Here is a 13,190-nt window from a genome sequence, read left to right on the forward strand (position 1 = left end):
ATGATCACGGCACTGGGAACTGCTGGGGCAGTTCGCTTCGACAGCGTACCAGTCCTTCCCCGGACACACAGCACACAGGCCCGGGGCCATGCAGGCCGGACCTCGTGCCTTCCCCCCTCGGCTGCTCTCCCTGACAGCCCTGAGCTCGGCACCGCCCCCCCGCCCCTGGCCTTGCCCTTTGGGGTGGAGACGGTGGGCATCTCCTGCTGCATTTCTGAGCTCCCTGGCAGTCCCTGGTGTGCGAGCGCTCGCTGACCACCAGCCTGCCCCCCACGGCCCCTCCCTGCCGCAGACTCCCAGTCACGCCCCCGAAGACATCTCCCCGTAATTCCATCGTAGGCCACGACCTGCCCTAAATCAGAGCGGAGGCAGCATCAGAATCATGTTAGTAACCCAGATCTGTCACGAAAAGGACGAGTTACAAAACAGCGTAACATCCTGCTAAATCCTACCCAGAACAGGTATTTTCTTCTTTCCCCCCTGGTGCCGGGGAGGAAACGCTGGACCTTACGCAGGCAAGGCAAGGATGCCACCTCTGAGCTACACCCCCAGCCTGCTGGCCAGACAGGTGCAGGGAGAGAAAGGTAAACTGCAACCGCCCTGAATAACGGAGAAGTCAATTTTGAAATTCAGTTAAAATTGTTTGGGGGCATGGGGGAGGATGAGTGCTAGGAATCAGACACAGGGCATGTGCTCTGCCCGGAGCCACGGGTCCCAAATCCTGCTTCTCTGTTCTCCAGAGCGGGTGCAGTTTACCTGTCTATAACTGTGCCTGTCTGAGCTAAATTCCTACGCTGGGTCTGGGTGCCCTGTTCACAGCCACAACAAGTGGGACAAAAGGAGCAAGCTTGAGGGCGGGGCACTTCGCGCCCAGTATCGTGCGGGGGCATGGGCTGCCCCCCACCCCCCAGAGAGGGCCCGTGGCCGGGGGCTGCTTGGTTGGGGTGAGGAGTACCCAGACCATGCGCTGGCAAAGCACTCTCCCCACTCGCTGCTCGTAGGCCTCCGCGGTGCGGCTCTCAGGCTGCGTGACTATTAAATTACCCTTTTCCAATTTTATCACTCCATCTGTATTATTAGCGTCCTGCTGTAAAGAACAGCTTTCCTTTTTCGCCAGCCGTCTCGGTTTCTCTTCCGTTTTCTGAACGTCGCTGGTAGGCTCCCGGTCCTTCCTGACTCACGGGTTCCTTTTTTGACTCCGTTTTATAATTCATGACTCTCCTCTTTAATAATTAAGTTGTCCCCGACATGCCCAAAGCAGCCTGCTCGGGCAGGTCCCCCGGCTGCTTCTGACTACAACTCTCCCCGCCCACCCCCACATCCTGGCCTTTCTGGCACAAGATGTTCCTGGCTCGACTTGTACTTTTCCCGGCCCCGGCCCTGGCGCCAGCCCATCTCCAGGCGCCCTGACTCACGCCGGGGAAGCGCGTCCGGAGAAAGCCGGGTATGAGCACCTTCGTGGGCTCTTTGTCAATCGCAGGGTCTTCGGGACACCTCCAGTCCAACCCGGTGTGTTTTTCTTCCCTGTCTCCGTGGCTCCTCAATCTGGACGGCACCGAGGACCCGGATCTCCAACAGCTACACTCACCTGTGCCAGCCTAGAGGCCTATGGCCGTGTCAGTCTACCCCATCTCGTCACGGCACCCAGCACAGACCCAGGATCACACCGAGACTGCGACGGCGCCGTGGGCCTTCTGTGCCAAGGCACCTCGAAGACCATGTGGGCTCCATTTCAAACCACCGCAATGAAGCAGGATACGGTTTTGGGGTTTCCCGGTACATGTGAAAAGCTATGCTCGCACTACGGACGCTACGCATACAACATCACTATGCATTTGAAAAGGAAAGAGAAAAACCATGTGGGGAGGGCCAGAGTAATATCAGAGCCAGGAGGGCGCTTACCTTGTATGCGGCCCACCAGGCCCGGTCCCCAGCACCGCATGTGGTCCCCCAAACCCTCGGGAGTCATCTCTGAGTGCAGAGCCAGGAGTGAGCCCTGAGCACCGCCACACGTGGCCCAGAGGAGCAACCACATGGATGTGTGTTCTCCCAGCTCCGGCCAGCACAGTGCCGGCGACAGAGGCTGCGTGTCAGCTAGACTGAAGGGCGAGCCCAGGTGCTCGGGAGCTGTGGCTCGTGGTTCTCTACCAGCAGACGGCTGGAGGAGCCTCTCGCCTGGTGAGGGACGGCTGTGTGATGCTGGTGTCAGCTCATGCTCTGTTTTTTTCCTCTATGTGATTTTCTTTGGTAATTATCTTTCCGGGCTGGAGCGATAGCACAGCAGGTAGGGCGTTTGCCTTGCACGCAGCCGACCGGGGTTCGATTCCTCCGCCCCTCTCAGAGAGTCCGGCAAGCTACCGAGAGTATCCTGCCTGCACGGCAGAGCCTGGCAAGCTACCTGTGGCGTATCTGATATGCCACAAACAGTAACAACAAGTCTCACAATGGAGATGTTACTGGTGCCCGCTCGAGCAAACCAACGAGTGACAGGATGACAGCGATACAGTGATTTATCTTCCTAAGAGTTCTTTCCTTTCTACGTTAGTGGTACTGGGCATGTGATACACCATCTGCAAGACTATCGGCTTGTAGGATGCTTCACAATATTAACATCAAATTTACGTCTTAACCCTTAATATTATCCAACTTATTCTCCTTCCATGACTCCTTGAGCCCCTGATCGCGTGTGAGTTCCCAAGGAACCCACTGCTGTTCTATACTTAGATTTCAGGACTCCTAGCTCGGATCCCTAACGCATTCCGAGCAGATTCCGCATAAGCTTAGCCTGAGGCACACGTAACCTCCATCTCCTGAGTTCCTGGTACTCTTCCTGGCAGACACCCAAGTGACGCAGACTGTTCCGAGAGCCGGGGAGGGCGTGGTGGAGGGGGGCTGCCGCGGGCAGCTCAGGGCAGCGGCGCCTCCTCTCCGAGCCATGAACCCCCAGGGCGGCTGCAGGCGGCTGTGTCCCCTCGTCCAACAGGGCAGTCGCCCCCAGGATGGGTCCGAGAGCCTCAAACACGTAACGCTGAGATGGGAATGTCAGCTTCGATGCCTGAACGCTGGGGCTGAAACCAGCCACGGCTGCAGTGGCTTTCGGACGTGGATCTTTGGGAGGTGACACAGGAGGGTACAGTAGGCAGAGCCCCACTTGCCTGGCACGTGGCTGACCCGGTTTAATGCCCAGCATCCCGTATGATCCCGAGCACCAGGGGTGTGACTCAGGTCTTCCTGCGGAGAGCTGCTGTCCCCGTACCGCACGTGTCGTCCTTAGGGGACACTGAGGGCACGTGGGGGTTCGGAGGGGCCAAACCTACTCCCGGCTCTGTGCTGACGCCTGGTGGTGCTCGGGAGACCAGGCGGCACCTGTGTCAGAGATTGGGGGGTGGGGGGGGGCAGGGCCTCTGGTGTGCGAAGCCTGTGCGAAGCCCTCAGAGCCAGCCCCCCCACGGCCACCAAACCCATGGCTTGTGCAGGGGCAGAGCTGGTGGGGGCAAGAGGATGATGAGGGACTCGGAGCATGGGGAACACGCGAGCAGGGCAATCCGAGGGGAACTATAAGTGAACACACTGGGGCGGGGCGTGAGAGTGAGGGCCTCGGGAGAGTGCAGCCCACCTGAGACCCCCCCCTCCCCCAGAGACTTCCCGGGGGCCTGGGAGAGGCTGCAAGGAGCCCCACCCTGGCGGTGCGGGGTGGGCAGGGTGGCCAGGGGGCACTCACAACCACCCACGCCGCCCCTGGGGACAGCTGCTCCATCCCCGCCCGTCCGCCCACCAGGAGTCCCAGCCCTGGCCCGGCGCAGCCTCCTGTGCTGCCCGCACCCCCACACTGCCTCCGCCGTTCCGTCAGAGCGAGGAGATGGGTGAACGGAGGGGCTCAGTGCCCCCTTCTCTCCTCAGACGCCCGTTCAACTGTCTGACAACTGTCACCCTCGCACGGGGCAACAGGACGAGTCCGCAAGTTCCCCAAGTCCCTGGGCTGGGCACGGCTGGCCGGGGGAGCGGGGCGGGGCTGCATCCTCCGAGCTTAGGCCCCTAGACTCCTAAATTCTTCAAGTTCGGGGCTCGAGACAGCACGGCAAGGATGCCGTGCACACGGATGACCTGGGTTTGATCCCTGACATCCCATACAGTCCCCTAAGCCCCACCAGGAATGATTCCTGAGTGCAGAGCCAGGAGTCAGCCCTGAGCACTTCTGGATATGGCCCCTGAATAAACAAAGATAAGATAAAACTTAACTTATGTGCAGGATTATCCCCCCCCACAAACACACACAAACAAACACACATACAATGTTGGGGAAAGCAAAAGCCTTCTGTGTAACAGGCCAGCAAGAAGCCGCTATCAGCTTTGCCAATCACCTGGCAAGACCCTGTACCCTACCTACCTCCCACCCATCAACCATGTTTTCCACGGGACATCAAACCAAAGGACAGGGCAACCGATCACAACCTGCTGTGCTCACTAAAGGAGGGTGGGAGGAGGACCTGTTACTAGGAGACCAGAGACCGCCCTGCCCTCCCCAAAATACACCGGGTGGACCTGACTGGACCAGAGTCCAGGGACTAGCTATAAAGGTCATTTTGACCCACTTGGGAGATGAGATCCTCAGGGCCACAGAGGAGCCGCGAGGCCGGGTGACTGCTCCTCTCTCGGGCTAGGGAGGGAACCGGAATGTGGCTGCAACTTCCAAAAGGGTTTATGTGACCCCCACAGGGGAGCAGGGGTGCGGGGGGCCTCCTGCCCAAACAGCTTCTGTGTGTCCTGCCCTTCTCACTGCTGCCCCCAAGCCTGAGCTCAGAGGGACAGAGCCGAGCACCGAAACACGCAGGTGCTGGGAGAGGGGCGGGGCTTGCCTCGGCGTGGACAGTCGCAAGGACGGGAATCAGGACTCGTGAAGCGTCTCCCCTGCACCCGAGAGTGGGGCGAGGTCCCCGCAGGCACCCCGAGCAGAGGGCTGGAGCCGGGCTGTCCCGCCACTGCTCGGGGAGGGCAGCGAAGGGGCAGGGTCCACAGGGCCAGCCCAGACCCCAACACTGTGGTCACATCAGCCGGGCAGGGGTGCAGGGGGCTCTCGGGAGCCCAGGACGGCTGCCCAGACGTGGGTCTCTGTGGCTGAAGGCACTGGCAGCCCGATGGCACGTCAGCAAGGTGGAGGTGGGCAATGGCCCAGCCCGGCCCGCTCGCAGCCTGCCCAGGAGCCAGCCCGGGCCCCGGGGCCGCCGACAGGACCTCACTCACCCAGCGGGAGCGTAGCTCCACGCCCCACTCTGGAGACGTGGCCAGAGGCCCACGCTGACAGCAAAGAACAGGGGAGCGAGCGCTGAGGGGGGAGGAGGGCCGAGGACACAGGCCTGGGGGGCCCCAGGTCAAAGCCGGGAGTACGGCTGGGGTGCAGCCCGAGGGAGAGGGGCAGGCCAACGCACCCCAGAGCACACAGACAAAGGGGCACCTCTTAGGCCGGGAGACTCCTGGTGAAAGGGAGCACGAGAACCCACAGGGCCTGCGGGGCGCAGCAGCCCGGATAATGGAAACGAGCCCCGCCCCTCTGCGATCCTCCAGCACCCCGGAATCCTGCCGGCCCCAGCTGTTCTCGGGTGACTGCTGTGGTGCCTAGAGTCGCTCTCACTCTCGAGGCAGCTCCTGAAAAGGCCGCGCAGAGGACAGTGTGGCTCGGGAGACCGTCGCTGAGCTTAGGAAAGTATGAAGGATGCCACGAGCCTTCCGACGGGGCAGAAAGCGCAGGCAGGACGGCAGGAGGGCAGGACGCGACAGCCAGACCCTGAGCCTGCCCCTGGGGCTGATCTCCTGAGTCAACACCTCACAGTCCCTCAGCACGGCACCCCTACAGCCCCCTGCCGGCCACCTCAGGGAACACGGGTCCCAAGACAGAAACATGCATGCACCACACACACGCACATGCACGCTGCCATGTGAGACGCTGGGATCCATCCCTGCCACTCGTGCACACGCACACACACTCACTGTCCCCCTCCCTCCCTCCCTCCCTCCTCTCTCTCTCTCTCTCTCTCTCTCTCTCTCTCTCTCTCACACACACACACACACACACACGTTCACAAGCCCTTCCCCCAAGGACAACAAAGCAACTGGCCATGCCACAGTGGGAAGGAACCCACACCATGCCAAGGATGGAGGACCACTCCCCTGGCCCCTCCCCCTCACAGGAGGCCCAGGTGTCCCCCAGCACGCTGCAGCTCTGCCCTGCACGCAAAGGTGCCCGCGGATGTGCCAGCTCCACACACACAGAGGGACAAAGGGCCCCAGCCACGCTCCCGGTGCTGTTCAGGTCAGCCACGCCATGCAGGAGAGGCGTTCACCAACAGACCCCACTCCGAGGCCCCCCACAGCCCTACAGGAAGGAGGGGCTGCCCTTCCCCCCTCCCCTCTGCTGTCATGCTCTGCAGGTGGAGGTCAGGCCCGTGCGCTCCCGTGCAGACACTCCCCGTGCCCAGCACTTCTCAGCCACCGGCTCGCCCTGCGACAGGTGCTGGCACTGGCTGGAGGGTCAGAGCGACGCTTCCTCCAGAGGTCCAGGCCCGCCTGCAAGGGGAGGCTCCTGGGGGAGCCCCCAGAGCTTTCCCAGACACACTGACCCCCCCCTCCGTCAGAGTCGCACCTGTGACTGCAGGGGGATCACAGCCTCCCGGGGAGCAGAGCGCAGCTGCTCCCCCGACAGGGCAGCAGCCCCTCCTGCCCCCCCTGCCCCACCCCCGGCAAGACTCGGGAGCAGTAAGCCCGCCGGGGCTTCTCCCCCGAGACGGACGGACGTTATGCTGACTGACGGTGGGAGGAGGGAGGGAAGGGAGAGGGCGAAGCAAGCCCGCAGGGGGCCACAGGAAAGCATGCATCAGCTCTAGGGCAGGTGAGCGAGGGAGAGGGGGTCCCTGGAGGCAGAGGCGGTGGGTGGGGGAGCCAGCCAAGGACAAAGCAGGGCCAGAGCCACGTGACAAGCAGTGCCCGAGATTGGGTATGGGAGCTGGAGCAGCGAGTGAGGGAGGCTCGGGGGGGTTGGGGCCGGAAGGGTGGGCAGGGCAGGCTGGTGGCTGCAGAGCACAGCACTGGCAGGTGGCAGCGGGTGAGCCAGAGGGTCAGGGGAGAGCCCAGCGGGCGGGAACCCCCCTCCCCCCCGCCGACCCCGCCATTGCTAATTGAGCTGAGAGACTCAGAGGCAGGACCGGAGCCCAGCCCAGGTCTACAGGAAGAGCAACCTGACGTGCCTTGGGGGGGGTCGTTTCCGGCCCGAGCCCCACACCAGTGCTGGTGTAGCCCCCAGAGACAAAGCACGGCACTGAAGGGGGGGAAATGCCTCCCGGACCGGACAGACTCGATCCCCACCCCCTCCCCAGGCATGGACCCCGCAGTGTCTCTCACGGCCCGCCCCCGCTCACCTGCACCCGAAGGTGGTCTGCAGCAGAGTGGTGATGCCCACGCAGAAGAAGATGGTCCCGATGAGCTGGCTGGTGGCCCACTGGTCGTAGCCCACGCACATGGCGTCGGCCAGCAGGAAGGGCACGGCGATGGTGCCGCTGAAGCAGGTCAGGTAGTGCTGCGGGCGACAGACGGGAGCCGAGGGTCAGCACACCAGGGAGGGCTGGGGGAGGGCCCTGCTGGTGAAAGGGGCCCACGTCTGCTGCGTGGGACAGCACCCCTCCCCTCGCCGACACTCTCCCCAGCACGTTTTCCCACTGGTGATCACTCGCTCACTCTGTGACCTGTGTGTGATGCTCGGGGACCTGGGGCCCGCACAGGTGTATCCCCGCTCGGGACAAGCACCGGCCTTTCCCTTATTCTCTTTGATTTGGTTCTGGGTTTTCGAGTCACACCCATAATGACTCCTGGCTCGGTGCTCAGGGACCACTCCTGGCGGGACTCGGGGGGACCATATGGGATGCTGGGGATTGAGCCTGGGCCGGCAGCATGCAAGGCAAGCGCCCTCCCGGCTGTATTCTCTCTCTGACCCCACATCTTCCTTCTCTCACTGAGTTCTCAACCTGCTACTACGGTCTGCTCCTTCCTTTCGCCAGCATCAATCCCCAATGATCATTCTGGAGAGTGGCAGACGGTGAAGCGGTCAGTGTATTTTTTTTCCCCCCAGAAGTCAAAATTGAATTTTCCGAAATTATGACGTCAGAAGCACCTACTGGTTGTTCCCCACAGCCCCAAGGCAGCCACCTTACCTGCAGCCCCAGAAAAATGCACAGGTACCAGGGCGGGACATCTTCTATGGTGTAGATCATGTCCGAGCGCTGGGGGTCCAGGCTGCCGGTGCTGTCCAGGGTCTCGGCCAGGGAGCTCTGCAGGCGAGGTGGAGAAGAGGAGGCGCAAGTCAGCTCGAGGCACGCTCAGCCCCATGCCCGGGAACCCATCGCCCAGTGCTCTTGACATGGCAGACAAGACGCTCAGCACGCCAGCGCCAGAAAGGGGGTCGGGGGTCTAGCATTAGAATCTGGGGGCCAGGGACTCCCTGAAGAGCACCCGGCCTTGCTGGGCACTTCACACCCCGGGGACCACACCTCTGGCATGAAGAGAGGGGGTCCCCAAGGTGAGCTCACCGAGAGACTTGGACGGGGCCAGGGGTGCAAGCTGAAGCCAGGCTAGAAAATGCAAACTGCCTCCACCAGAACCCCAGTCTACAGCCCTGAGCTCGTCTCCGCACGGAGCCACCCCTCTCTGTGCCCGGGAGTGACGCTGGGCTCTCCCGCCGAACTGCGGCTCAGACAGGTGATGCGGGAAGGCGGCGGGTTCCAAAGCAGAGAGATTATCCTAACCACGCAGACAGGCCCAAGCGCTTTAGGATTGATACTTCCAGGACATGTTTTTCTGCCCCTACCCACACCCCACGACACGGCAACTACAGTCTGTTTCCTCTGGGGTCATCCCAGGTGGTGTCAGGGCTTGAACCCGGGGCTGTGTCCCCTCCGTCCCCTCCCTGCCCCTCGTCACATCGGGACCTCATCTGACATCCACTGGGGAGTTGCTCCTAGAGGGTGCCCCCCCCACTGTGCTGGGGGGGGGCCTCGAAGCAACAATACAGCAGGGAGGGTGCTTGCCTTGCACACAGCGGACCCAGGTTCGATCCCCCGCATCCCATAGGGTCCCCCAAGCCTCACCGAGAGTAATTCCAGAATGCAGAGCCAGGAGCTACCCCTGAGCACTGCTGGGTGTGGCTGCAAAAACAGACAATGCACCCAACTGTGCCAGGAGACCCTGTGGGTGCCGGAGACAGAGCCCAGAGCGTGGGCTCACCCCGCTGAACTACCTCTCTGGGCAAATTACAAACATAAGCTCAAAAGTGTTATGTGTGGAGTGCCCTCTTCAGCCAGAATCCTCCAAACCGCCCGACATTTCAGATTACAGTCTAGACACGTCCAGCTTCGGCAGCCCCTCTGAACTCATCCGGCATTTGGGCCAAATGGAAAAATATTGAAGGTGACTCTCAGCTCCTCCGAGGAGCCAGAAGACTGCTCTGGGATCTAAGGATCTGGTGACTGTTCACTTAAAAAAAAAAAAACAAAACTGAGTTCTATAACCTAGCTCAGTACCTTACAGGAAACGAAATTTAAAGATATTCCACAATATAGATAAGCAAATACAGGCCCTTGGTCATCTTCAGCCCGGTTCAAGCTTCCCTCTGGGACAGGGGAAGACGCTGTTCCAGGGAACTGTCGCTCAGTTTTCCCTGGGCGAGAGAACTGGGGGTGTGGGAACAAAGGCTTCAGACAAAGGAGAGGAAGCGGGTCGGCCTCACCTGCTACAGCCGAAAGGTAAACAGACGTCTGATGTAAGAGACATTTGAGCTAATCCAAATGGAGGCTGGATGTGACCTTTGGAGAACTTTTCCTTCCGCTCAAACGACGGCTATTTGTACACTTCGGTGCCGCCGAATGCATTAAGAGGGGCTGTGTGTCTTTTTAAATTTCATTGGTTAAAGAAATCCACGTGTGTGGGAAGTTGGATGTACGGGGATATGCAACAAAGGCTTAACTCAACTGATCTGGGATGTTCAAACCCTACTTTTTCTTTTTTTATTTTTTAAAGAAATATAGAAGGGACTGGCACTGGCCCAGCACCCCGGCGATAGCTGGAGTTCCTGTGTTTGTCTGCCTGACGACCGGGGATGCCCTCAATAGTTTACCCTAACGAGGGCTACCAAGGGGACCTGGGGAGAGCCGGCGTCTGGAGGGGGGGGCAGTGACGGGTGCTCAGCCACAGGTGCTCAGCCACAGCTACCTAAAGGGCTACTGAGAGCAACCGGGCCCCAAAGCCTAGACGTCACACTCCGAGGGGTCACGCTCTTGTTTGGGAAATGGCTCGTTTTATCCACACATATCCACTGGGAAAAGCCAGTGAACTGTTTTAGTGGACTGTGTTTTCCCCCCATTCGGGGGAGGGTAGGGAGCGGGGTGGGCCACAACCAGTGGTACACGGGACTTACTCCCAGCTCTGTGCTCAAGAGCCCCGGGAGCAGCAAGGGCCGAACAGGGTCGGCTGTGGCAAGGCACGCAAGCGCCTTACCGCCAGACCCTCTCTCTGGCTCCCGAGAGGACACAGCACTGCACATCCCTCCTCTTGGCCACCGCTGGCTTCATCTGTTCTTCCTCAGAAAGCCACACCACAGGAGAGGGAGAACCACCCTTCTGGATTCTGGGAACCGCTGACCCAGATCTGGGAACCTCCGATCCAGGTCGTGGGAATCCTTCCACGCAGCTGACCTTTTTCTAACGAGGAACAACTGTGAGAACTGGTCTCCTTAAAGACCAGTGCGACACCGGCCTCACAGGCGGGAGGCCTGAGTGCCCAGAGGAACGGTGACTTATCTGAACAGAGCCCACAGAGGAGAGACCAGTGCTCCGTCCCCCGACTGACTCCAAAACAGCGAGTTTTAACCATTAAAATGCAAGAAAGACGTTGCATCTGACCTTTCCGGCCTCAATAAACTAGAACGAAGACATGCACGCGTGTGCACACAGCACCCAGGAATGTGGCTCCGTGGTGGAGAGTCTGCCCCACCCCACCCCCGGCCCCTCTTAACTCTGGCTCCAGCTCAGCCACCACACACTGCATCTCTGCACCGAGAACCAAGTGCCAACAGAAATGCCTTCAATAGGGACAGGGGAGATAGTATAGCGGATACAACGTTTGCCTTGCAAGCAGCTAAGCCGGGTTCAATCCCCAGCATCCTATATAGTCCCCTGAGCACCGCCAGGAATAATTCCTGGGTGCAGAGCCAGGAGTAACCCCTGAGCATTGCCAGCTGTGGCCCAAAAATTTAAGAAGGGGAGTGGGGGGGAAAGAGAGAGAGGGATAGAGAGGGAGGGAGCGAGAGAGGGAGAGAGAGAGCGGTATAGAGAGAAAAGCCTTCAATAGCAATTGAGAGATGAACATACTCATGGTTGCATAACATCAGTTAAAAGGACTTTTCCAAGCTCTGAAGTAATTTAAAAGGAAAAAATGCCTACTTGTCCGTCAAAGATTACTGAGCTCAGAATTCAGTTTCCTGTTGGAGGCCTGAAGATCCCAGGATAATCTTTCAACTTTCCCGCATGCCTAGGCTCGAGCAATCTGCGGTTCTCCAAGACCACGGGCCCCTACCAATGGTCTTGTTTCCTGTCTGAGTACTGCTGGGTGGGCAGGGGGATGAAGGGTGGCTCCACAAGGGGGTGCTGGTAATGACAATTAGGATTCGTGGACCACACTTAAGTTACAAAGGAAGTAGATGATAAATTTTCAGTCACCCAAGAAATAAAAAGGCTTGACTCAAATTAAGTGTGGAATTAAGACAAAAGTCAGGGATTGGAGGGGGTAGGGGGGCCCACGGGCACACATGTGCATGCCCCGCGCCAGAATATTCCCATAAATGTTACAAGATCAAAAGATAGAACCACAAAAATGATCAAAATGTGAGAAAACAAGAGAAAGAAAACAGATCTCCTATCATTAAAAGAGCTAAACAGGGGGCTAGAGCAACAGCACATCGGGTTAAGGCTTTTGCCTTGCACGCGGCTGACCCGGGTTCGATTCCCAGCATCTTATATGGTCCCCCTAGCACCACCAGGGGTAATTCCTGAGTGCAGAGCCAGGAGTAACCCCCGTGCAACGCCGGGTGTGACCCAAAAAGCAAAAACAAACAAAAAACATTCTTAAAAGAACTAAACAGGGCCAGAGCGATGGACAGTAAGCAAGGTGTTTGCCTTTCACGAGGCTGATCCAAGTTCGATCTCCTATGGTCCCCTGAGCACTACCAGGAGTAACTCCTTAGCCCAGAGCCAGGATAACCCCTGAGCATTGCTGGGTGTATGTAGCCCCAAAATAAAACAAACCCCGCAAAAAATGTGCATTTAACACGCTTGGCTATAACAGCTATCTGGCTTGAAATCGTAAGAGAACCTGGGAATTCTGTGCTGAGCGGGGCAGGATGTGTGGAACCCTCAGGAACTGGTTTGCTTCTCACGTGGGCGGTGGGGGGGGGGGGGGGCAGTCTAACTAAAAGCCTCGTGCTTGATTTACCTCCTGTTTTTATGCACAGAATCCCCCTGGGAAGTCCTGTGCTGCTACGGCCCACTTAACAAATGAGGCGAAGAGTCCGAGATGAGGGACTTGCGAGGGGAAGAGAGGCGGCCTGAGCTCCAGAGCCTTCCACAGACGTGGGAGAGGCGGCCTGCGCTCCAGAGCCTTCCACAGACGTGGGAGATGCTTTACGTCACTCCCGGAAACAGCAGATGCTTTGACACTGCACGGACGCTAACAGGACCACCACATCCACTTCCCATACTTTGGTAAACAGACGCTGCAAGGAATCCAGGAGCCAACACAAAGGATGACGTTCCCGTGGGAGCTTCTCGGCCTTTCGAAGTCATAGTTGTTCTGGACAGTCTCCTCCGCCACTGAGCCCCTGGGGCCAACCCTCATCTGAGATTCCCAACAATGCTGAGGGCGACACAGCGTAACCGGACACGGCATCCTTCTGGTTCTTTCAGGAGCAAGTCCCCGGCAGCAAATTCCAATGCGGGTTTGCTGTCTGCTAATGGTACATTAACCTGCGGTTACCGTAGAATGTTCTAGAGCACTGCCAGACACGAGAACAGTTGGTATTTTTACAGCGTGGGTCTATTACAATGAACAGCTAATAATAATTGTGGAAACAGACCCAAGTATGGAGAACATGGCAT

General features: G+C 59.0%; 1 protein-coding gene across 3 annotated transcripts in view; it reads right to left on the bottom strand.

Moving 5' to 3' along the window:
• The window catches only part of SLC23A2 (solute carrier family 23 member 2), a 126,859-nt gene that overhangs the window by 30,367 nt on the left and 83,302 nt on the right, over positions 1 to 13,190 (bottom strand). For all 3 annotated transcript variants that reach the window (XM_055129985.1, XM_055129984.1, XM_055129986.1), the window contains 2 exons: positions 8,199 to 8,315; positions 7,410 to 7,567 (listed from right to left, as the gene is read on the bottom strand). In XM_055129985.1, coding sequence (XP_054985960.1) covers positions 7,410 to 7,567; positions 8,199 to 8,315 — 275 coding nt within the window. The remainder of the gene's footprint in view (positions 1 to 7,409; positions 7,568 to 8,198; positions 8,316 to 13,190) is intronic.

This window comes from Sorex araneus, chromosome 3 (assembly GCF_027595985.1).
Source record: "Sorex araneus isolate mSorAra2 chromosome 3, mSorAra2.pri, whole genome shotgun sequence".
Lineage (NCBI taxonomy): Eukaryota > Metazoa > Chordata > Mammalia > Eulipotyphla > Soricidae > Sorex > Sorex araneus.